General features: G+C 42.9%; 1 protein-coding gene across 1 annotated transcript; it reads right to left on the reverse strand.

Moving 5' to 3' along the window:
• Window positions 1-437: 437 nt before the first annotated feature.
• fer1l4 (fer-1 like family member 4) lies at window positions 438-25,741 on the reverse strand. The gene is made up of 49 exons (XM_084019436.1): window positions 25,607-25,741; window positions 23,908-23,963; window positions 20,800-20,888; window positions 20,592-20,691; window positions 20,391-20,485; window positions 20,134-20,178; window positions 19,076-19,234; window positions 18,924-18,984; window positions 18,548-18,679; window positions 18,197-18,259; window positions 17,999-18,083; window positions 17,748-17,913; window positions 17,338-17,518; window positions 16,943-17,129; window positions 16,604-16,683; window positions 15,823-15,948; window positions 15,529-15,595; window positions 15,144-15,232; window positions 14,810-14,918; window positions 14,294-14,501; window positions 13,846-13,978; window positions 13,655-13,755; window positions 13,468-13,555; window positions 13,273-13,389; window positions 13,026-13,178; window positions 12,748-12,943; window positions 11,920-12,044; window positions 11,329-11,463; window positions 11,066-11,239; window positions 10,564-10,674; window positions 10,288-10,449; window positions 9,972-10,146; window positions 9,642-9,754; window positions 9,429-9,545; window positions 9,093-9,141; window positions 8,673-8,776; window positions 8,374-8,508; window positions 7,543-7,725; window positions 7,134-7,261; window positions 6,841-7,011; window positions 5,883-6,037; window positions 5,573-5,754; window positions 5,143-5,228; window positions 4,173-4,271; window positions 3,767-3,884; window positions 3,273-3,396; window positions 1,834-2,135; window positions 1,421-1,521; window positions 438-991 (listed from the first exon to the last, which is right to left on the reverse strand). Exons 1-49 carry the CDS (start codon window positions 25,683-25,685, stop codon window positions 811-813), a joined length of 6,195 nt encoding a protein of 2,064 aa, XP_083875562.1. The 5' UTR covers window positions 25,686-25,741; the 3' UTR covers window positions 438-810.
• Between the last annotated feature and the right edge of the window lie 213 nt (window positions 25,742-25,954).

Genomic DNA, 25,954 nt, shown 5'->3' on the forward strand with positions numbered 1-25,954 from the left:
ATGGATTTATCTCATTCGGCCGGTTATATTTTTCTGCCTCGGGATGTTGATTGGAAACCTCGTTATCTGCCAAACAGGCTGCCGTGATCACATTTCATGCTCTCCGTTCGACAGTTTGACGTGAACTCCCTGGAGAAGTCAGCAGAGCTTGAAAAGAAGGGGATGCTGTTTGGAAACCAGCAACAACATTGTGGCTTGTAAAAATGCAGAGTGGCTAGTAACCTTGGAAATATGGGATATGGAGTTAATATCAAGCCCCGGGGGAAAAAAGCCCGCCCTTTTAAAACTACTCCCTGTTTCAGACAGATATGAAAAATTTATTTATTTACTCAGGAATAACACCTCACATTTCAAAACAATGGACACAAATCAGAACTTTAACTTTCTGAGTCTGAGTATTTTATTTAACTTCAAAGTATAAAATTTGCAAGCACAGCTATAGTTATTCAACAAAATTATGCTTTTATAATACAGTTATATTTATATATAGGAAAGGTACTGATTTGTCAGATTTACGCCAATCTACAAATCTGTCCAGTTTCAGAATCAAAAAACCCTTAATTTACATAATATAAATATGTGATGTGATTTCCTCTGATGACGGATGAATGTGACAGTAAAACAAAAATCTGTGATTATTGTTACCAGGATGTGCTTATATTAAAGAGGAATGCTGGGTAATGTAGTGTGGTCAGCACATTAAATGATGAGTTTAAGGAGTAAATATGAGTTCAGTCAGCCGTGAACTGGATGTCGTCAGAAACCTGGAAGACAGTCTGTGACGTCCAGCAGGGGGCGACGGAGGCCTCGTCACCCGTTGACGATCAGGGCGGTGATCTGCCCCGGCAGCGTGTAGACGATGAGGCCGAAGAAGACGGTGAGGACGGCGAGGATGGCTCCGGCGATGATGAACTTCTTGAAATTCTTCCAGATGAGGAAGAAGAAGGACTTGAACGGGTTGATGAACCAGGTGAAGCTGGTGGAGGGACGACTGTGGGAGGAGGACAGGAGACGCTTTACACATGGATCAAAGGGTCAAAGGTCAGCTCGAACCAGCATTTAAAAAGGCGACATTACGCCACAAAAAAAGCTGTTAATTTCAACGGAATTGCTGCAATGCGATCTGTTGACCAACAGCAAGCGTTGACCTTTGAGGGAAAAGACCCGGGAAATCCAAAATAGAGGAAACTGCAATAACTTAGAAGATGTGTTTCACGTTGGAGGATAAACTCTTTTTTTTGTTTTAGCAGTTTTTACTCCATCACATTAATTTGATAACTTCTATTTGGAAAAAAAAGATTTTGAGTTTTGTATTTAAGAATGTTTTGATGCTACTTTTTTTTGTGTGCGTGTGTGTGTGTGTGTGTGTGTGTGTGTGTGTGTGTGTGTGTGTGTGTGTGTGTGTGTGTGTGTGTCGTACTTTGGTTTGTCCAGAGGCTCCGGCTCCTTGCGGGCCCGCCCCACCGGGTTGGCCTCTGCCTGCTCCAATGTCACCAGCTGTAGCTCCGCCTCCACCTTCCCCTTTACACAAACACACACACACACACACACACACACACACACACATTTCAGTGTATATCGACATGTTCTATATACCAAATGTCATACATGTATAAAAGGTATCCATCTAAAGGTATCTTTAACGCTACATTCTAAGCCCGCCCTTGTTTCCATCCATCCAATCAAATGCCATGGATTTGATTTAAATCTCTCTTGCCTCGTCTTTTTACGGTACAGAAGCAAACACACTTTATCTTTCAATTCACTGGGACTGTAAATGTGTAGTTCCTGCGTTTTGGCTTTGCATCATTAGAATATTGAGTTTTTTTGTACCATGAGTAGGAAAGTGACGCCAAGGCTGTCGGTGTACTCGATGTCCTCCGGTTTCATGTCCCCCCTCTTGTCCTTTTTCTTCTTGGCCTTCTTCCCCTTCTTCTTGGCCTCCTCCCTCTCCTTCTCTTCCCGCTCGAAGTCCGCGGCCGTCTTCGGACGGACCAGCGGCCACCAGCCCTTCATCTTCTTGGCGCGAAAGATGGAGAGGCGAGGGCTGGCCCTATCCTTCGCCATCGAAATGGTGCATTTACTGGACGTCTTCGCCGCTCGCACCATGTCGTTGAGACGTAACTCTATGGAGCCTGAAGGAGGGAAAAAGGCGGGATGAAGAGGATGTCAGTGTCATTAATTCTGTTGCATTCCCCAAATATTGAATAAAAAAACAAAAACTGGCAGAGTAAGTCATTTGGAAAAACCACAGCAATTTGGACTTTGAACGCATCGCCGAACCGACAAAGTCCCGCCCCCTTCTTTCAGACCTCAAAAAGTTGCTCAATCAGGAAGTTGACAGGCAGGCAGGCCGTCCAATTATTTTCTCCGGCACGACTTCTTTGATTGGACAAGGTTTTTACAGTCCTGCCACGGCCACATGACAATTACTTTATTTTTTCATGTCAGTATTCATTGCTATCGGTGTATTACGAGGATTTCAAGTACAAAAACAGAATGTTTCTGAATAGAATCACCTACTCAACCTTTAAGGCTCTAAAATGTTCAATTTGATCAATGTTAAAAAAAAATGGGTTCACGTAAATTACCAACATTTTAAAAATGTTATTTATCCATTCTTAAAGAATGTGGCTATGAGATTTCTCAAGTGATTGGAGTTTAGTTTGTGCTACTCAAAGTGTCAGAACAATTAAATTAGATCTCAGAAACAGTGTTTCAGTGTTTTGTTAAATTGTCGTTGTGAGGTTTGTGAATTAGAGAGAACATTTTCAAATAAAAGCAAGTATTCAAACAAGTTTGAGTTTCTAATGCTACCCTAGAAAGCTAATGATTCAAAGTTGCTTCTGCTTTCCTGGGGGGTTTTATTTTATTTATTTATTTTTTATTTAAGAATGCCTGCTAATGGTCAGTGAAATGCAACACTGCAGATTTCAGAGTTTGGAGTCCATCGGGAACAGGAAGGAGACGCTCTTTGAGCTGTTTTTTAATTTAATGAGAGCTCAACTCTCAAATGAAATTAAAAGGGACCACAGCAATCAAAACAACAGCAATGTAGAAATGACTGGAATCAGTCATCAGTGCTGTAAATGATGAAAAAATAGACATATACTGATACTGATATAGTTAATCGAGGTATGAACAGGCAGGAAGTCATCGAATGAAAACGGGGCCAGATCAGAAGATGTGTAAAGAACAGGGGAGATTAGAAATTCTTATGAACCTGTTAAAAAAATATACTAAATATTTGAGAATGTATCCGTGCGTCTCACCCAGGAAGTCGCTGGCAGAGATGCGGTCGTAGTCCCAGACCTGCAGCGTCAGAACAGCCGGCTGGCGAAACTCCGACGCCTCCAGAGAGAAAAAGGACTCCTTCTTCTTATACACCACCTCTTTCTACGGGAAGAAGAGGAGCAGGTTTATGGATGGTTCATCCATGTGAAGCCAAATCTGAAGTGCCTTTAAATTGTATTCTCTCTACTGACCATCAGGGGGCGATGAAAAAGTCTGACTGTATAGAAGTCTATGAGAAAATGGTCCTACTTCTCTCTTGATGTATTATCTCAGTAAACATTGTAAAACATGAGTTTATGGTCTCAATCTCTAGTTTCAAGTCTTCTTCAATCCAGCATGATGTTCATTTAGTACATTATTTTTACTTTAGAGTGTTTTTCATGATAAAATGTTGTACAACTGCTACACTGGACTCGAAGGCTTCAACAACGTAGTCCACAACTGTACAGTTGGTGGGGTCACCAGTACGTACCTCAGTAGGAAGGTAGTCGAAGCGGAACACAAATCTCCAGTTGAAGTTTCCTTCGCCGGTCAGAGAGTTGAAGTGGACATCAGTCTCTTGTTTTTCACCTTCCCTTCCCTTTATCCAGCTGCACGGAGATCACAAAAGAGTAAAACACAGAGTCAAACAACATCTGCATCCCAAAATAAACGAGTTTGAGCGGCGCATGGCGATGCCGTAGCCTGGCTACAATCACTGCCAAGTCTGAGGTGTAACACGTTTCCTTTACCAGCTTAAACTGAAGACGCCAATAAAGTGACCTTTGTGAATTAGACAATTAAAGTTTGCATTATTTGAGAATTATGGGTCTTTTTTTCCACACGGAACAAGGCAAAGGTGACACTTCGGGTTTTTCTGGTGTGCGTGGGAATCCAACCCTTTCACGTAGATGTCCGAACACGCCTCCCCGGTGAACATGTTGACATCGTCCAGAAACACGTCGTCGGTGTTCCAGATGATCACTCGCAGCTCGTACCTGTCGTCAGGGAAACAACAACAAAGGTTACATATTGTTACTCCTTTTTCTACTTTTCTATTAGATTCTACTGTTACATATAGATTCCATTCAACTCTGTTGTACTCGATAGATTCTATTAGATTCTATTGTTACATATAGATTCTAGTCGACTGTTGTACTCGATAGATTCTATTAGATTCTACTGTTACATATAGATTCTAGTCGACTCTGTTGTACTCGATAGATTCTATTAGATTCTATTGTTACATATAGATTCTAGTCGACTGTTGTACTCGATAGATTCTATTAGATTCTACTGTTACATATAGATTCTAGTCGACTCTGTTGTACTCGATAGATTCTATTAGATCCTATTGTTACATATAGATTCCATTCAACTCTGTTGTACTCGATAGATTCTATTAGATTCTACTGTTACATATAGATTCCATTCAACTCTGTTGTACTCGATAGATTCTATTAGATTCTATTGTTACATATAGATTCTAGTCGACTCTTTTGTACTCGATAGATTCTACTGTTACATATAGATTCCATTCAACTGTTGTACTGGATAGATTCTATTAGATTCTACTGTTACAGAAAGATTCTATTCGACTTTGTTGTACTTGATAGATTCTATTAGATTCTACTGTTACATATAGATTCCATTCAACTGTTGTACTGGATAGATTCTATTAGATTCTACTGTTACAGAAAGATTCCATTCAACTGTTGTACTTGATAGATTTTATTAGATTCTACTGTAACATATAGATTCTATTCGACTCTGCTATACTCGATAGATTCTATTAGATTCTACTGTTACAGATAGATTCTATTCGACACTGTTGTACTCGATAGATTCTATTAGATTCCTGTGACCTACTGTTCGGGTAGGCGTGGCTTGATATCAATAGGGGGCGGAGCTGGAGCATCCGTCGGGAACATGTCCACCCACATATGGAGGAAACCCTGGAACACGAACACACACACACACACACACACACACACACACACACACACACACACACACCTCATGTAACGGTGGAAACACCTATTGGTCATCACTTCTGTCCAGGTCAAACTGATCGATAGATGATTATGTATTTCTCTTGCAGACAACCATCTCAGTGACATTTAATACTTGAATATAAAGTAATGCAACGGATACTTTCTCTATTTCCTGAATACAAATTAAATTACTGCAATGTGTCAAATACACTTTAATACAGTCCTTTACAACAAACCTGATCACATGATCTTCCTGATGGAGATGGTTTGTTTTTTCCACTGTAACCGTGATTAGTATAAGTTACCTGTGGGAGTCCAGGTTTGTCCTGGTTCATCAGGGACCGGATCTCAACGTGCTCCGGGACCAGATCGATGGCTCCGAGGATGAACTCGTTCATCTCCCCCCAGCGCCGCAGCACGCACAGGGCCTGGTGCTCCTCCATCTCCTCATCCTCCTCTGGAGAACGCTGGTTCTTCTTCAGCAAAGCTGGTGACCACAACAACACTGCTGTATGATACTATATATTTATATATATACATACATATACATAATCTCTTACCCGTGACTAACTTCATCTAGCTAGGTCTACCTGTACGTTTGTGCATCTGTCCTACCTTCTGGTACTGCGTCAGGCGGGACCTTGAAGATTTTGTTGAGGACTTTGACCTCGGTCCCTCTGTACTCCGGCGAATCAATGCCGTTATTCCTGCAGAGCTCGGCCAAAATGGTCGTCGGCTTCTTCTGATCGCGCCAAATATTGTAACCTTCACTGGAGAGAGACAGTCGAGAAGGAGGGACACACAAGTAGACACATTTATTGAGACAGGTACTCTAACTTTACTGCAGACGTACACAACACATACGGTAGTTTCTGTGTCAATATTTTAGAATTATACTATTGATGTGTCATAGTGGTACTTTTATTTATATTCTGTATTTGTATTTGTCCTGCATCCCATGTAAAGTGTATTATTATTGGTTTTGGTAACTAATTCTGGTAATAACATGTCTTAGGTCTGGTACTTACATTTTATAGTACTGATATTAACGAAATCTTAGTTTTGATAAGAGAGGGTGCCATAATACCGGGATTAACATGTAGTACTTCTAGTGCTAACATGCCACATACTGTACACTTGATACTATTGTGTTGTAGGACTAGTATTATTTTTAGTACTAATATGTCCCCCTACTGGTACTTTGGTGTCGCAGGGTCATAGTTCATGATATTTTTGATACTAATGTGATCATTCCCGTACTACCGACATATCATAGTTCTGGTACTAATATGTCATAGTACTGCGACTAACATTACACAGCACTGTCATAATACTGCTTCTAATAGATCAAGGTATTGTGTTTTGGTAGTAAAATTGTGGTATTGATACTATGGTGTTGGAGCACTAGCACTTTTCTCTTGTAGTTTTGGTACTAATATGTCCTCCTACTGATATTATGATGTCAAAGTTCTTGTTGTGACACGTCGTACTGTTGTCTGTTCTAACATCTAGTTGTGTTCCAAAGGTGGTTCTGGCACGGTTGCTGGTCCGAGACGAGTGTTGCGTTACTCACGTGTCATAGTAAAGAGCGAGACCGCAGCAGGGTCTGTGGCGGCTGTAGAATCGGTTCTCCACGTCGACTCGCGTCTCGCCGATGGCTTCATCCATCCCTATGATGTTGTGATCAATCACTGTGATGCTCAACTCGGTCTCCAGTGGGAAAGAGACTGTGAATTCAAACACCCTGAAAAGACAGCGTCGGACTGTAAGAGAGAGAGACAGATGGACAGACAGACAGACAGACAGACAGACAGACAGACAGACAGACAGACAGAGTGTAGCACTGGTAAACAGACAAGTACTGACTCTCCGAATATGGGGTTGAGCTGTTTGGGGATGTATCGATCTTTGGTGTCCAGAACCTGCTGTCCAGCTCGGACCACCAGATACGGGTCGGCTCTACCGTTCGGGTCTGTGGGAGCCAGAGAGGTGGCCTGCAGGACGCAAACAGAGACAGTCGAACACAGACACTGTACCGAACTTGGCTTAAACCCAGACAACCCATAATGCTGCTGTCGGCAGGGACGTTGTGAAAGGCAGAATGTCAATTTGGTTGTTTGAGAAAGGTTGCCGTTCATCAGCCAAGCCTCAATCTTAGAATTTCTGATCGTCATTGAATGTAACATCAGTCCAGAGTCAGAGATTTTTATAAAACTGTTCAAGTGAGTAAGATGTACAAAGGCTGGGGCCTGTGGATGGACAGAAAGACAGGTACCTTGACGACGTAGACTCGGATCAAGACTTTGAGCGGTGAGTTTTTGGGGATTCCATTCATGATCTGAAACTTGATCTCTTCTTCTTCTTCTCCTTCTTCTTCTCCTTCTTCAGCTCCTTCTTCATCTCCTTTTTCATCATCTTCTTCATCTCCTTCTTCAATGGGATAAACCAGGAAGGAGCCCTAAAGATCATAGATTAAGGAACATAGACTGTAAATAAGAAGTGGACGTCATCGTGATTTGTGGACTACGGTTTTGAAGCATTGGGTTTTGGCCGTTGCCATCTTGAAACTTTTGCAACCAGTGAAGGAAGTGACCATATTTGGACTGTGGAGGAGCGATGGGTGGATCTGATGAATACAATGGGTAGAGCAGCTCCCCAAGCAGCAACTTCACTGGATCTGGATCCATCTGGCTTCTGGTGTGAAGCTGGCTTAGCTTCTATAATTCATGGTCAACATTACAGCTAAGTCATCTTAGCAGCTAACTGCATTGGTAGCGACGGTAGCAAGGCCACAGTAGCGACCTGTCAATCACCTGGTAGCCCCACGCTAAAGCGTACCCTTCTTTATTGTGTATTTTACCACCATATGTTTACTGAGGTAATAAATAAAGTGAGAAGTAGGCTCATTTCCTAATTTACTTTAATGCAATCAGACTACTTTTCACAACCAAATGAGTCTGGCCCCTGATGGCCAGAAGAGAGAATGAAAGTTTAAGGCACCTCAGGATTGGCTTCACTTTTCAGAACAGGAGGTATAGTATGGAATAATAAACACTTATTTGCAGAGAAACAGACAGACAAACAGGCAGCTTTCCATCCACATTACCTTGTATTTTCCCATCACCTTATCCCCTTCATCCTCATCTTCATCCTCAGCACTTGATTTGCCTTTACTCAGCGGGAAGATGTGCAGCCAGTCCTGAAACTGATGGAACTCTGACTCCAGATCACCTCCGTACAGCTGATCGTCCAAAACAAACAGAGGGAGAAATATTAAAAAATGTACCGTTACTCTAAATCTGTTCTGGCTTTGGTAGAACCTCAGCCCTTCATGAAGAACCCCTTTAGAACCGTCATTTCTAAGAGTATACTGCTGACGTGGTTCAGCCGTGGATCGACAGACACCTTTAGTGTTGCAATGTTCTTGCGTTTTGGAGGTTTAATCGGCACCACCACGATTTCCTCCTCATCCTCCTCGTCCAGGTTGTTCGTGTTCAGATTCCCCCCGTCTAAAGAAAAGAAAGCAAGAAATCAAAACTATCAATACTAACAAACACAACTCATAATTTTCTTGCTTCTCTTGTTAAGTTTTACTGCCACAATCTGGTGGAAAGCTTTCCAAGAACCATTTTTCCTTTTCACTTCGATATATTTATAGTTTTATCACAGCAGAATCTAGTGGACATTAGAAGAATTACACTTTAACTTGGTGACTTACACCAGCCGTAGGTGTTGCCGGTCTAAAATAATGAAATGATAAAACTACTGCTAATATTTTATTAAATAGACAAACTTGGCAAAGTAATAAAGTAGTTAAAACTGTACCGGCATCTGCTTGTTCCTCCAGCTCCCGCTTTTCCATCTCCTCGACAGCCTGCAGGATAAAGAATGGATTAATTACTGTAGTTATTCTCTTTTGTTACAATGTTTAATGATGTAATTATCTTGTAATCTTGTAATTTGAGAAGAAAAGAAGAAAACATCTCCATGGAAATTGACCTGGGATCAAATAGAGTTATCTCATCATATTTGCAGATTATTAATTTCTAAAAATTAAGTTTTAACCGCTTCAGATTAAATAAAGATACAGTTGAGATGAGATAAAGTTAACCCTCTAATTCAGAACTTTTATTCAGTCAGACAGGTAAATAAGTGTCTCACCTTTCTCTCCATCTCCTCCACTGAAGCGTAGTATTTGGACCACCAATCCAACTCCTCCTTCTCGGGCGTGTCCTCCTCTAACTCCCCCACCTTCTTCTTCAGCTTCTTAAAATGATCCTGAAGAAGTTTAAGTGTAAACATCAAACGCATTCTTTGATCCTTCACGTCTGAAATCAGATTTTTAAAACACACAGAGGAGATTCATATACGTACGTTAACCAGCTTCAAGGGATTGAGGGGAATCAGCGACTGTTTGATTGGCAGGCCGCTGAGGCCGATACGCTTCACTGACATCAGAGAGTTGACTTTCTCCGTTTTTGGCTTCGCTGTAGAGACAACGCAGAGAAATCCGTGAAAGCTTTAAAACTACGAATCCCAGAGAGCACAGCTGTGAGAAACACCCAATCTAACGTTAACTAGCTACAGCTGATCAAACCTTCGGCATTAAATCAATGGAAATGATGAATATATTCTGCAGACATATCGATAGTCTAGACTGCTACTGTGAACACCACCTCCATCACTTCATGCCATAGCTCACACCTTTTGGTTTTGGCTCTTCTTCCTCCTCGTCTTGCTCACCCCCGAGTGTACGCGGGGCGTAGTCTATGAGGCTCTGGACCACGTGGGTCCCGACCAGAGCGAGCCGCCCGAAGGCCCGATGTTCCACCACAAACAACGTCAGAGGAGGGTGGAGGTAGGACTGCTCCGGCAGCCTCTGATTGGACCAAACGCCGAAAGAGGAAACAAGGAAAACAAGGAAAGCGAAGGTTACAGCAGGTGTGTGTTTCTTTCAGTAAAGTCATTTCTTTGAGCCGGATCCGTCGACCTCGGTGGCCATGAATGTCAGAAAACTGACCACGTCGATTTTGCAGACCATCTCTTTGAAGTTGGAGTGAGTCTTGTAGCTCTCGATCTCTTCCGACTCCAGCTGTCGTCCTGCACACTCCACCCTCACAATGGGACGCTCCACCTCAAACAGCTGCACCCGCTTCAGGTCCCGCAGACCCCAGAACAGCACCTGGACAAACACACAGGTAGGAAGCGGGTATAAGGCAGAGAGCAAACACCCTGATGGACCCCCAAAAAACACTGGAACACATCTACAAACGGAGAGAGAGTGGGAGAGAGATACCTCGATTCTGAAGGTCTTCAGAACCGGTCGGACTCCGTCTGGGATGATGTAAAATTCTTCTTCCTCCACGTAGGTGAGCTCCTGGGGGTCCACACTGCTGGAGATGCTGGGCTGCAGAGGGTGATATGATGTTCACTATCTCAAATTAATTCACCAACGCTGCTTTTTTTTTGAGGATTGTTCTGGCTTTGGTACAACTCTTGGTTTTGTCCATCACTTCTATCATTTTTAACTCACCAAAATAAACAGCTGCTATCTGGGAAAACAGGGAAATCGCTAAAAAGTCAGATGATCAGTTCCTTGGAACCAAACCAGATTATGCAGATGACCTAACCTGCCTGGAGTGGGAGGGCATCCAGTTTAAGATGATGTAATAGGATCTTGCTCCATGTTAACTGGTAGATGCAACCCTTCAGGTGGGGTCTTAATGCATCAAACCTCCTTATAAGGATGAACCAGACAATGTTTTTATCACTGTTAGATTGATTGACAGGTGTGTCACCTCTCCAAACGAAGTGTAGTCCAGCTCGATGAGCTCGAAGGCGGCCAACAGCTCGCCGGCGGCGGCCTTGCCCATGCTGATGTCATAGAAACTGAGGGAGGGCTTCTTGTAGTACTGCTCCACGAATTTAAACTCCGGCTCGGCGAACGCCCGACCCAGAGGCTTCGGACTTCCCTGCACACGCACATAAAACACACCTGTTATGACATCACCGCACGTGCGGCGACAGCAGCAGAATGTGCGAGGACGAGTAGAAGCGTTACAATTTTGTCGTAGTCGTAGATGTTGATGGTGATGAGGGGCGGGTCTTGTTGGAGCTCCTCCCTCGTTCCCTCCAGCAGAACTCTGTCAAACAGCAAACACTCACACCAGGCTGGAGAGAGAGTCTGATGCATCACCTGACACACACACACACACACACACACACACACACACACACACACACACACACACACACACACACAGAATACGTATATAGACGATGGGCTTTGAGACTACAATTTTATAAACTGTAAAACTGGAGGTGTCGAGTTTGAAAGACACAGGGCCGAGGCAGGAAGGGTCTAAAGAAAGACACTTTCCCATTGCATCATGGGAAATGTGCAATTTTGTAGGAATTAAAAGTCCAGCTCCTGCTGAACACACCGTGTTTATGCAAGTCACTGAATCACTGATATAAATAAACTTTATTTAAACATTATACTACAGACACAGAACATCCTTCTTTCTGATTGGCTGTCTTCTTCTACAACATAAAAACATGTTGTGACATGATACCATCTCTGAGCGGAGGTCGAAGCATGTGAATTGGGAGAATTTCACAATCTTGTAACCAAGGGGACAGATACACCTACCCTGGTGACCTGACACTGCGTAGCGAAGACGACCTTGGCGAAAGGATCCGATAGGCCGTTATCATCCCCAGCCATGATGCCACGCCCCTGGTACACGTGACATCGTAGCTGGAAGTACCTGCTGTCTGCAGAGAGAGAGAGAGAAACTAAAACCATAGTCCACAAGATAATTATGATTAAACGGGCGAACGATATCGTCGGGATCCCTTTCAGAGTGATATGATGAAGGACAGAAACACTGATCAAAATCCATGTTCAACATGGCAAATTACATTGCCGACACTGAACTGTCTCTCCTCCTTGTGATCGATAATCAATTAATAATCCAGGCCGATAAATTGCATCAGGCGCAAGGCAAGGCAATTTGCCAAGCTGGGAGGCCAGGAGAGAAATGCTCTTGACTTCAACACTTAATTGCTGAGAGGAAATATGTCCAAAGATAATTTAACGAATCAGATATTTTCATGGAACAAATTCACCTTTGTATTCCTGAATGCAAGGGTTCATACATTAGTGGATTTGTTTTCTGTCTTTCAAAGGGAAGAAGGAAAATCAAGTCCTTTATGATCGATGTATCTGTCGTATTGACGATTATTATCGCCTCCTTGTGATTATTATATAAAAGTAGGGCCAACATGTCTTGTAAACGTCCATTTGAAAGTTTTCTAGGAACAGGTAGCTGGTCTTGCTTCACCCAACCAGGACAGACTTCATGATTGATATTGTCAAAATAAAATGAATTACCGGCTTTTATTTTTAAGGACACACTTTCCTCCATTTATCATCAACAGACAAGAAGTTTTGTGCCCCCTCCCCCCACTGACTCACCCTGGCAGGACAGACTGACAGGAAGCTTCCTCCTCCCTGGGGCTACCGCCTTCATCTGCTCCTCATCCTCTTCCTCATAGACCGGCATGAACTCCTCCGGCAAGCTGGTGATGGCCTCCTTGCTGTACTTGGTCAGACCGAGCCATAGGTAGACCTCCACCTTCACAAAGACCTCACTCGGTGAAGACCCCGGAGCCTGGACAGGCAGACAGACAGACGTTTTGTTAGAGACGGAATGGACGATTTTAGAGATTGGACGTCAGTGTTTGCATCGTAACCTTCATGTAGAGTGTGGTGATCCTGCCACAGTCCCGCCCCCTCTGCTCCTCCACCAATGAAAAGATGATGGAGTAGGCGGGGATCCTGACGTAAGCTAATCGCTTTCTTCCATTCAGTAACCATAGAAACACGTCCGGCATGGTAGCCTGGGGCTGGAGAGAGGGTTGTGTTAAGGGAGGCGGCGTCAAACCTCAGACATACATGAACATACTGCAAACCTATGGTGACCACTCTATGACCTCTGACCTCTTTAGCTAGCAGGCGGAGTTTCCTCAGGAGTTTCCTGCTTTCCATCAACCACTGTTTGACCGTCGGCCTGGTGATCCTCCGCCTGGTCCTCATCGCCTGTCTGGCCAGAAACAGCTGGAGACAGGCCGACATTAAGTCAGTAAGACAGACAGACAGGTGGGTAGATGGCGACAGGTAGAAAGAGAGACTCACCAAATTCTTCTTGATAAACTCCTTCCTGCGTTTGTCCAGGTTGTTTGGACGAGACTGACTCCTCCTGTCTGCTAAAACACTAAACTGTCTGCAGAGACGGAGACGGAGAGAGACAAGCAGGGATGGAAATAAAATCAAACCAAAGTGAATCCATTCCAATAGAAATGTTCAGAAGGAGGACACTGACTTGCAGGCGACCACCAGCTCCAGGAGCACGTCCACCAAACGCTCCTTTGCCTTACTTCTCGGCCTCCTCGTGAGACGATCCACCTGATCGAGGCCGATCTCCTAAATGAGGAAAGTGTTTGTAGGCATTGAGTGGCGATAACACACCAAGTGTTGATAACTGGAAATCAAAGATGACTCCACGACTCTCACCAGCCTATCGGCCGTCTTGTGGACCCAGTTGGCCTGATAGAAACGAAAGCTGTGATCTTCAAACTGACACCAGATAAACAGACACGGTTTCTGTTTCTCGGAGGGAGGCTGGAGAGGAATACACTGGAAGGACCTGGGAGACAGACATGTACATGTTGTGAAAGTCCCAGATACGCCGGTAAAACCAAACCACTTCCTGTCATAAAATCACCCGGAGGTGTATTCACCGTTAATAGTAAGAAACACATCGGCTGGTTTACTACACGTCTGTGGAGGTGGTTGGTTTGGTAAAGTGTCTCCAGGGAAGTCCCAGAACACATTGGAGATATTATCTATCCAATCTAATTCGGCAAAGTTTTGGGATCACCCAGATGTAGGGCTTGTCTTATTCGGCCATTTGCCACCATGACAGCCGGGGTACTTGTGTGCGCATAGAGTGGTTACATACTTGTTGTACTCGGTGGACTGGGGTCTCACAGCAGCAGACACTGATCTCATCTCTGGTTCTGGACTCAGCACCTCCTCTCTGTCCAGCTCATCCTCTGACTCCAGCAGACTCTGTGACTCCTCATTGAGATCCTCCCTGCTCCTCCTCAGCTCCTCCTTGCTCTGGCTCTTCTTGGGTTTCCCAACGCTGACTGCCTTCCCAAAATTCCCTGCCAGAAACAGAAACAGCTGATGGGTCTCAGGGGTTTGATGTTGGAAGTAAAACTACACATCTGAACACCAGGCAGCCAAAGGATTTAACTTGGGTGTAACTTGATAATAAATTATGGGAAATGACATTTGACTAATGTCTGGACTGGAAAGCAGTGAACCAGTCCTACATATTAGAAATGAAACGAATAGTTAATTGTTTGATTAGAAAATTAATTGACAACCATTTTAAAGCTTGATTTATAAAAAATAGAAAAAGTCAAACACACTTAAGACAGATATCCAGGACAAAGAATGTACGGTTTACCTATGGAGAGTTCGAAGGACACCGGTTTGGTTCCTACAGACGGGTCCATCATAGTTATTTCAAACAGAGACGCGAACAACAGAAAGTCCTCCTTCTGTCCCAGGAAACCCTGAGGCAAGAAACATAAGAGGAAATATGTGAGAACTGCAGGACATCACTCTCTTTTCTACCTGGAATACCGTGGGCAGGTAATGGTAGAGGTATCTAGTGTCCGAAGCAGACCCGAGGGCATTCAGCCCATGTCTGTACAACCATGAGACTTGACAGACAGCCCCTTTTAAAGACTTGAGATTTGACTTGGTCTCTACAAAGGTGCATCCCTGGCGACACTGACCTCTGGGAGTGGGTGGATCTCCTCAACCTCCACAGTAACAGCTTCTGGAACCTCGACTCCTGCCTCCCCCGAGTCGTCGGCCAATGACGCTATGGCAACAACAAGTAAACAAACCCATGAATAAACTACATATACAGGCTGAGGTCTCCAATCAAGACATGCTGAGGAAAAAAAAGGCTTGTGGTCCAACTTTTCTTTGTTAGTTCTTGAACGGCTACGAGTTTGCTCTTGCTTCCAGTCTGCATGCTAAGCTAGGCTAACATGTCTGTCTTGGTGTCGCTACTGGACCCTCAGAGGTGAAACTGAAAACATTAAACTGGTTTTCAAGTCCGATTTAGAGGTAGTTCACCCTCCTCATTACTCCTGTTCCCCTCAATAGACTGACCTTCATTATTCTTTTCGCTCTTGCTGCTCCTCTTCTTCAGTCCCAACTTTCCAAAAGCTCCCTTCACCTTCATGGAGTCACATAAGAGTAAGTGAGGTCATGTGACATACGACAAGGTCATGTGAGAACGTTTTGGACATCCGGTGAGTGTCATTAAGGTCACATAGGATGTCATCAGATATTATGGTTACCAAGGTAGCAAAAGTGCAACAGGTGACGTGTTCTTCTGGTTAAAAGACTGCGGTGACCTACACTGTGATGCTACTCTTATGAAAAACAGTAAGTAGGAGTTACCTTTCCTAAGGCGGCGGAGGAAGTATCTGGGACTACAGCACCAGGGGAGTTGTAAACCTCCACGCTGAGACCGAGGAGGATTCGACCCCGGTAGAAGATTCCTTCACCCAGACCCTGGTTCAGAGCCTGAAAGAAGAGCGAGGGATGGGTCACTTCAGTTTGGATCAGTTTTGTTCAGTCTTTCATAGTTCTGGTATTTTATGAATAATAGGTGGCTTGAAAGGGACAGAAATACAACATGTTATGGTATGGAGCAAACTTTTGATTAGGCACATGGCTCGGCCAACACCGGTACTGAGCCCACATGAGGACTGGATGAGTCTATCCGTATTCCGACCCACTTAAACCACCCAACAAAAGCCTCGCTGTAGCATCGACTGTGCTGTCATAAAGAATAAAGATTGGCAGCTTTGTTTGGCTCATCACAGCTACCTTAGCTTAGCATAAAGACTCTAAACAAGTGTTAAAATGTGGGCTGCTGCACTATTTCTTGGCTGGATGCAGCGATTTCCTGTCGTCTCCATTGGTTGCCTTGCAGCTGTAACAAACACACTTCATTAGTGAGCTTTAGAGGTGGTAGGCCAAGCTAGCTGTTTCTCCCAGTTTCCTGTCTTTATGCTAAGCTAAGCTTATCAGTTGGCGGCTGTAGCCTCATATTTGCGATGCGGACATGCGATGTATTGATCATCTCGTTTAACTCTCAGAAAGAAAGCAAACCAGCGTATTTCCCAAAATGTATTGCTTTAAATGTTAGGTTTTCATTTGTTCGTGTCAGGTTTACCTGGTGGATGTCTCCGAGGGTTGAGTTCTGAGGAGAACCGTACAAATTCACCCAACTTGGACCAAAGGTGGGGTTAAAGCCTGCAGACGGACAGATATTTCCCTGTTATTGTAAATGATCAGTTCACACATCATTTCAACAATGAAGTTATGTCACATCACTCAGCTAAAAGCATGTTCTATTTTGACAACTTGAATTAATTAGTTAACAGTTAAAAGCATAGACAGCAGTACAGTAAGTCTACGAAAAAAATATAATAAAACAGGTCAATTAGAAATGAAGTGTTGGATGAGTTCCATTAAAGTGAAAATATTTGTGTGTATAAACTGCAGGTCGTACCATTCCTGTTGGGGTCAGAAATCTGCTGCAGGTCCAGGAAGTGCGTTGCCAAGGCAATGTCTCCCATCTTGATATCATCGAGGATCTGGATTCTGATTCGCTGAGCCAGAGGAGGAAACTGCTCGATGAAAGAGATTTCCTCGTTCCAAACTGGACAGTTGGTGGCGCTGGCGACCATCGTCTCGCCCTGCAGACAAACACAACACTTCTGAATGGGTGATTCTCAACTGTAGAATCAAAAGACCGCAGAGAAACTAAACTAGTAAGAAAAAGTCCCCTTTTCTTTATTTCTGTTCGTGTTTCCATCTGAAGAACCTTGAAGAATTTGATACTTGATGTTCCGATCAGTGAAGTCCAATATATAAAACAATTCCTGAATATACACGTCTGAGTACCTGTTGTCCAGCGAAGGTCACGTGTACGTAGGGATCGATGAAGACCGTCCGGTCGGTGGCCTTTGACATCTTGGCCATTAGCCCGGCCTCCATGGTAGGCAGACCCTCGGCCCTGTAGATCCGGACACGGAACCGAGCCCACGGACGCTCAGCAGGCATTCCACGAGGAAGCAGCAGGTTCCTGGGAAACCAAACGCAGATCATAACATCACCCAGAGCTGCTCTGGGAATTGCTCAGAGCTGTATTCTATGTATCTATCAAGTCACACATCGGCTGGTTTACTACAGCGTTATGAACCCAAAATAAATAACTTTGCTGCAATGATATATATATATATATATATATATATATATATATATATATATATATATATATATATACGGTATATTCAAAATGAGTCATTACTGACTTTTCTATGTCATCGCTGCCTCCAGACGAGGGTGGCGGCAGACTGGGCATACTCAGAGCATCGCCCTTCATCAGCACGCTGATGCTGGCCTTGACGAAACCCTTGATCCCTGACCTGGTGTCTGCCGGGTCAGTGAGAGGAGCCCACTTCTGGTAGAAGCGGTGGTCTGTAGGAAGGGGGGGTCAGAGGTCAGAGGTCAGCGAGTACTGTATGGTACTTTGATCGGTGTAGCGAGTGAGTAGCACTGGTACCTGGCTGGTTGTACACGGTGGAGAGGTCAATCTTAAAGGTTCCGATGTGGACGATCAGGAAGGCCAGAATCCGCCTGTGGTACACCTGTGGGAGGAGGGGACATTTACAGGTGTTCACTGTGGCCACGCCCACATTTCTCACCATGTTGACAGCTACAGAAGTGAAAAAAACAAACAAATACAAACAGCAGAACTGACCTTTATCTCTACGACTTTGTCGAAGAGAAGATTTGGAGTCTCGTGAAACTCAAACAGGAAGTTCTGAAAGAGGAGAGGAGACAGGTGACGGGTAACAGACAGGTTTAACCTGTTAATGACCCGATGTCCTGCTGGCGATCATCCTGTCTTTAAGGATGTAGGTTTTAGTTCACTCAAGCTCGAGTGAAGATACTGGAAACGTATAAAACTCATGCTAGTTCGTTGGGAAAAAGGGCTCAATAAACGCTAAAAAGTTGGGCTACATTTTGGTGAGGTAAAAACTAACCCAGACGTTTTCTAACCACAAGATATCTGAATGAAAATTGAATTTGACTCGGCTCCTCTCAGTACCTCGTTGTAGAAGGGGCAGTTGGTGGATTTCTGTGTCGCGGTGTGTCTTTTCTGACCTCCCACCCTGATGAAGACAACAGGACTGATGTTCACGCCAACCAGCTTCTGAGCCTCGTGGATGTTCACGTTCACCTGCACACACACAACACACACAACACACACACTTGTTATCGGGACTTTACATTTAGTTTCTCACTGAGACTACAGACCTGTTACAGCTGTGCATTGTGGGAGTTGTTGTCTTCCATCCACATGCGCCAGAAAGTCACTGTCTGCCTTTTTTCTCGGTCAAGAAGGCACCAAATTTGAAATGTAATTTTACATTTTGAACGTGGACACAGAAAAGTGCCCTAAAAAAACAGATGAATAAACTCACCTGGAAGCTCTGGACTCTGGGCGTCGCGGCAGCAATGTTTCTGGACAACGGCCTGCTACGACTACACGCACACAAACACACCCACACATTGTTGAAAGCAGTTCATGAATTGACAGAACTCGGGTAAACAGACAGACAGTTAAGTATCAGACCTCAGCAGAGGAGTGAAGATGATGTCGGAATCATCCATGTCCATCATGTCATCATCATCGTCATCATCGCCGTCGTCGTCGTCCCCAGTCCGGAGCAGGCTCCTCCCCAGTTGACGAGCCTCTCTCTCCAGCAGACCGGGGCGAGTGATAGTCGGCTGACTGACAGGGAAGAGAGAGAGAGACAGAGATGGAGGAAGAGTAAGTACTGTATACTTTGTTGGGGTGGGAGGAGTATTTGGTTCCCGGGGATGAGGATTACATTTTGGTGCTCAGTGAATTTCACTGAGCTGTATTCACTGTGAATAGAAAGACACACATCGGCTGGTTTACTACAGCGGTATGAACCAAAAATAAACTATTTTGTTGTGATTTAATTGCAATTTAAAAAAAAAAACTAAATGATGCCAAAATGACTAAATGATGCCAAACCATGACACACAAAAAAGTGTGAAGTCATGGTTTGTTTGGTCTGTCTGCAAGACAACAAGCAAACAACTTTTAAAACGCTTGTTTTGTGAATGGAGTCTCTATCTATCGGAGCTATGCTATGCTAACACTTTAGCTGCTCCATCAACACTAAAAATAACGTCATCTAGACATAAATACAGCATCGACCTTGTTGTTTGTACCGTAGACAGTCTCTGGTTTCTACACATAGTCTGGTCTGGTCTCTGGACTAATGTGAGGTTTTTCGTAGACCTCTGGGAGACCACAGACCGCTACCATATGTTGATGGGGGGTTTAGCTCAGGAGGTAGAGCGGGATAGCTGGTAACTGCAAGATTGGCGGTTCGATCACCAGCTCTTCCTAGCTGAGTGCCTGGTGTCCCTGAGCAAGACACCTCACCCTAATTGCTCCTGACGAGCTGGCTGTCGCCCTGCGTGGTTGATCGCTGTCGGTGTGTGAATGAATGGAATATAAATGAGGCCATTTACCATTTTACGGTTTATGTTGAGTCTCTATTTCTGATTCAGTGACGACAGGAGGAGGATCTCACCACTGAAAAAGTTTGCTCAGCGGTTTTGTGCCAACACACCTTTATTCGTGTGCCATCTCACCTTTCAGGGTCAATGACGCTGCCATTTTTGATGACCAGAGCTGATCTGAAGGTGAAGGAAGAGACAACAATTAGACCAGTCTAGTCAGAGCTGCACTGATTTAACACACAAAGACAAGTTTTAAACAAATAAAGCTCAGGGTAGTTTCTTTGGACAAATAAAAACCCGACTGATGATATTTTAAGGAGTTAATGTCTTGAAGAAATCTTTCCATTCTCATAACTTGCGTCAGTGGAAAAGATGTTCTCTGGTCTTACTCGTCCTCGTCTTCGACCCTCAAGAAGTCGCGTCCTTCCCAGCCTCCCGCTGTTCCCTCGACCGGATGATACCGGACGTCCAACTCAATGTAGATCTACAGAGAGAGAAGACGAACCTGGAGTGAGATCTTGTACAACGAAGGCTGTTTGTTTGTTTGTTTGTTTGTTTGTGTGTATGTTTGTTTGTTAGTATTTCCTTACATCAGTCCGGCAGAGGTTTGCATCAGTGAGTGGTTCCCGTAGAAACAGCTTCCCCGCGGTAATAACATGCTGGAGACCGACGACCAGGTTACCGAGCAGTCTACACACACACACACACACACACACACACACACACGATATGAATACAATATTAATGTGTTAATGTGTATGTTTGTGTGTGTGTGTGTGTGTGTGTATGTGTGTTTACCTGTTAGAGAAGACCCTACTGCAGTTGTAAACACTGACGGTCAAAACTTCATTTCTGATCACTTGACCATAGTGAGGCCATTGGAAATGCTGCATGTGTACACACACACACACACACACACACACACACACACACACACACACACACACACACACACACACAGGTTACTTTCTTAGTACAATTTGCCGAATTCATGCTCATAAACGTTCTTCTCATGTGAAACAAAAGGTCAACACAACCACACACACACATTGGGAACAATTTCGATTCATTTCTTGCTCAAAGACACTTCGGATGTGGAGATTGAACCACCAACCCTGTGATTAATGGCCGACACACACTGATATTAGACAACGCTTCTGTTTACAAGAAAGAAAAACTCAAACTAGAGCAAAGAGACTATTTCTGTCTTGAAGCTGGATATTTTCCATGACAACAATTAATCACCATGTGCGAGGTTAAAACGCACACACACACACACACCTGGCCACACCTGAAGAGCAAACAGCAGCCTGACTCAGGGAGACTAAACATGGATACTCATGGAGCTCTCTGCTGTGTTCATGTCACACCGTGGTGACTGTAATTACATTATCTCACCCGTAGGCAGTGATTGTATCAACATAAAGGTGTAGAGGAGGCGACATGGGTGGAGGCCTCCGGTTCAACAAATAAGATCCCTTTGTAAAACCACACACAGGAATAAAAGTTTGTTTTCGTGAGCGTTCTGTTCTGATCGTGAGGTAGAAATGTCTCCTCTTGGTCTGCACAACTACAGTACCCATGAGCCTCAGCAGCCTGTCATGTGGTTCCTCAGGATCTATTTGATGTATTGGAGTAAAAAAAAAAGAAGAAAGAAAACAGCCAAACATTGCAGTTCATCTAATGGCCACTTGAGGCTGACTCCAGGGACGCCCCGTGTTGAGCTTCAGGTTCAGGTTCAGGTTCAGGTTACTTTATTGATACCCAAGGGTAAACTAGTTTTGCAGTCGAGAGTTCAACAGGCAACAGAAAACGAACAATCAAATTAGAAACAGGACATTTAAAAAGAACACATACACATAAAACAAGAGACAGCTTCGTCTCGACAGAAAGTGCTGCAGTTCATGAAATAAATAGATAAAAAAAAAAGGGGGATACATCATGCTCCGAAAAGTGACTTGTGCATCTTTTGTGCAAACTACAGCTTGTTTACTAGTGTTACTGCGGCTGGAACAAAGCTGTTTTTATAACGTTTTGTTCTGCAGTATGGGACTGACAACCTCCGTCCACAGGGAAGAAACTGGAATTCACTGTGCAAAGGGTGTAAACTATCATTTAAAATGGTCGTGGCTATCCGCTGTAACTGTCTGGTATACAGGGAAGAAGGGTTCAGCTGTGGCTCACCTATCAGCTTACTTGACCATTTCACAATTTGATTCAGTGTGTTCTTGTTTTTAGTAGAAAGGCTTCCAAACCATGACACCAAAGAAAAGGATAAAACGGACTCGATAAAAGCACGATAAAAAAGAATCATCATGGTTCTGTCAACATTCCAGTAAGACAGTTTTCTCAGACAGTGCAAACGCTGTTGTCCTTTTTTACACACAGTTTCACAGTTTTCTTGAAAGTTCAATTTAAAATCAATGATAGTCCCAAGATATTTGTAGGATTCCACACATTCCAGTAACTGACCTCTTATGGTTGTGGCATCATATGTGTGAATTTGTTTGCTAAAATCAATTAACATGTCCTTTGTTTTCGATATGTTAGCTATGTAAGCTTCATAACAACACTTCAGAAACTCTTCGCCAAAGAGACCGCGTCCATATGTTTTATGGTCGTAATGCTAACATGTTCACAATGCTAACATGCCGACATGTAGCGGACCCGGTGTTCACCATCTTGGATTAGCCTGTTAGCATGCTAACTTAACTAGCACTAAACGTAAAGTGCAAGCTGAGGCACTCTGAGGTTGTCAGTCATAAACCAAAGCAGTGGACACATTCAACTTTTTGACCTGATGCTGGGGCGAGATGAGTCAGAGGATCATTAAGGTAATCTGGATTCATCCTCTGAGGAACATGAATAGATGAATGCATGAGCTGTTATTTTGTTGTTGTTTTAGTTCTCCAGGAGCCCCGCGGGCCTCAGTGTTGTACAGGAATCAAATAGAATCACTTGTGTGTGTGTGTGTGTGTGTGTGTGTGTGTCTGTGTGTCTGTGTGTGTGTGTGTGTGTGTGTGTGTGTGTGTGTGTGTGTGTGTGTGTGTGTGTGTGTGTTGAAGGAGCGGCTGTGTGTGTGTGTGTGTGTGTGTGTGTGTGTGTGTGTGTGTTTACTGTAGGAGTGGTACAGTTTGCTATCAGCTCCATTAAAATAGTTTCAATCTGACAACTGCAGCTACCTGTTGTAACTAACACACACACACACACACACACACACACACACACACACCACACACACACACACATAACAAATTTACTTGCGGTCATGTGGTTTAAATCTCAGCTGCTTCCACCCGAACTGACAAGCCAAAACGATTCATTCTATTTATTTATTTTAGCAGATCGATTTAGTAGAATCTATAGGACTGACAATCGATTAATCGATGAATCGATAGTCAGTCCTATAGATTCTACTAAATCGATCTGCTAAAATAAATGAATCGTTTTGGCTTCACCAATAGTCGATATAAATGCATTTAATCGGATGAATCGTGATTCTTACTTATGATTAATGTTTCAATACATTTAAGACACTCTCTCCCCTGCCAGCATGTAGTCTATTGAATAATGTTCAAAATAACTGAGCAATGTTTAATTACATTTTTGTATTCAGCATAAAATATTATGCAGAACTTTTTTTTTTCTAGAATAAATATGTTATTTGTTCACCTTTCAGAAGAATACAGATTGTCTCACTCACATTATTGCATGTTTATTTCATGGATATAGAATTTTGGTTACAAGTTACTGAATCGAATCGTGGTTTACAGAATCGAATTGAATCGTTACAAAAAAAAATCGTCCTTGAATCGAATCGCCAACTACTGTATCGTTAATCGAATCGAAGTGAAGCCAAAGATTCACACCCCTAGTTCTGAGTATAGGTGATGTTGGTTTACTGACCTCGTTGAAGATGACCAAGTTCTCACACTGCAGGGCTCTGGTTTTATGGGTGAAACCTGGAGGAGGGACAGACACACAGGTAACCATAGCAACGGTTGTGACAATTACCACAAATACAGTGGTGGGGAAAAGTGTGCAGATGTTTAAAGTAAAAGTAGAAAAACTACATTTGTAAAATACATTTCATATAAAACATACCAAAAGTACCAAAAGGAAAATGACTCGTCATGCAGGATTGCAACTTTCAGAATTATTTACATCATATTACTGATGCATTAAAGTGTTCATCAGTCCAGTTGGGAGACGATTAATGGACTGTTGTTGGATTTCCAACATTTATTTTGTTAATGTTAAAACACTAAATAATGAAACCTCTGAGATAGTTATTATTTAACACAAAATATCTATTCTTCTTTTTAATCCATTACCCTGTACACTTGATATATTACCTTCAGCTTTCCTGTCTCGTTTTTTGATGCATCGATACGAGAAGTGCACATACTATAAAATCACATTAAAATTAAACATCAAATGTGTTCAGTGAAGACTTTGATAGATGTGTCGCTTATGTCACTACTATGTTATCAGGCAGAAACATTTTAAAAAACACATGACGAAGGTGCGTTTCTTTTGTTTGATCCTCCTTATTTGTTCATTATGTGGAAATTAAATTAAACCAACAAAGATATCCATGTACTTTGACCCACCCTGTCCTAGCGAGGTCCGATAAACCTCCACACGTCCAAATTAAATAAATTACTTACATTAAATTAACATGTAAGACTCAAAGCTTTGATAAAAAAACATTTGAAATTAGATTCACAACAGTAGAATGTTACTCACAGACTAATGTATCATGTTAATGTATATAATAATATAACAAACTGAAGGGACATCCAACATAAAGAGACCGCCTAGCTTTATAAGTAACTTAATAAGTAAGTTAGTAAAAAATAAATATATTTCTTTTTGACTGCAGGAGTTTTACTTAAAGTGGAGTTTTTGTAGACAGTAAAAGTGACATTAACTTAAGCCATACTAGTTATTGAGTAACACTTGAAAAGTGTTTTTGTTATTTATTAGTGTTAATCATGTACACTATAAGTTATTAAATGACACCAACCAGTGTTAAAATGAACACTATAATAGTTATTAAATAACACTAGTCAGTGTTATTGTCATCTTTTAAAGTGTTAATCCTTTATACCACAAGTGTTGGTTGATTAGCACTAACTGGTGTTCTTGTAATTGATCAAAGAGTAAATAATGAACACTATGATAGTCATTAAATAACACTGACCTGTGTTCATATTGTTCATTATAGTGTTGATAATGAACAATATAAGAGTTTTTTTAAGTTACACTATCATAGTGTTTATAATTTTAACTCTTTCAAAAGTGTTAATTTAACACTTTTGCAGTGGTTCCCATATAAACCCTGGGTCAGTGTTAATTTTAACTCTGAGAGTGTTAAATTTGCTGTGCACAATTAAAATGCCGGTTATAAAAACCTGTTTTGATCAGTGTTATAGTATGTAACCAGTAACCTCTCAATTGTCATGTATAAAAAACACTAGCATCAAGTGGAAATACTCAAGTGGAGTATTTCAAGCAGAAGTACACTGAAGTCAGAGTAGTGTGCGTACTTCAGCTCGGAGACATTTTGTTCCATTTGGACATGAACATGCGAGTTACTGACCTCTGAAGCACAGTTCCACCTTTCTGTCCGATGTTCCCGGCAGGTTGGAGAGCTTCCTCAGAGTCACGCTGATGGACATAATGATCCCGATGACCGTCGGCTCACCTGTTCATCAGCTCACCTGTTCACTGCAAGAGTCTCATCTGCTCTCTTCTACAGGTAGAAACTAACTGCTGCTGCTCTGCTATGTGTGTGTGTGTTCTAGGGCAGGTCCTCTCTGTTTGAGAAGGCAAATAGAGTTGCTCAACTAGTTTCCTCCTTAGAACACACACACACACACACACATGATGATTTTGTCCTTGAATGCATGGATGAACCGTCAAAGTCCCGCCCCCTTCGTTCAGAACT

This window comes from Eutrigla gurnardus, assembly GCF_963514095.1.
Source record: "Eutrigla gurnardus genome assembly, chromosome: 2".
NCBI lineage: Eukaryota > Metazoa > Chordata > Actinopteri > Perciformes > Triglidae > Eutrigla > Eutrigla gurnardus.

What these genes read in the sequence shown, in the direction of transcription:
- fer1l4 (XM_084019436.1), bottom strand. Translation starts at nt 25,685, where the DNA reads ATGTCCATCAGCGTGACTCTGAGGAAGCTCTCCAACCTGCCGGGAACA. An exon ending in ACAAGACGGCCGATAGGCTG is followed by an intron (nt 13,756 to 13,845) that starts GTGAGAGTCGTG and finishes TTCCTCATTTAG; the next exon opens with GAGATCGGCCTCGATCAGGT. An exon ending in TCGACTACCTTCCTACTGAG is followed by an intron (nt 3,397 to 3,766) that starts GTACGTACTGGT and finishes TTCTTCCCGTAG; the next exon opens with AAAGAGGTGGTGTATAAGAA.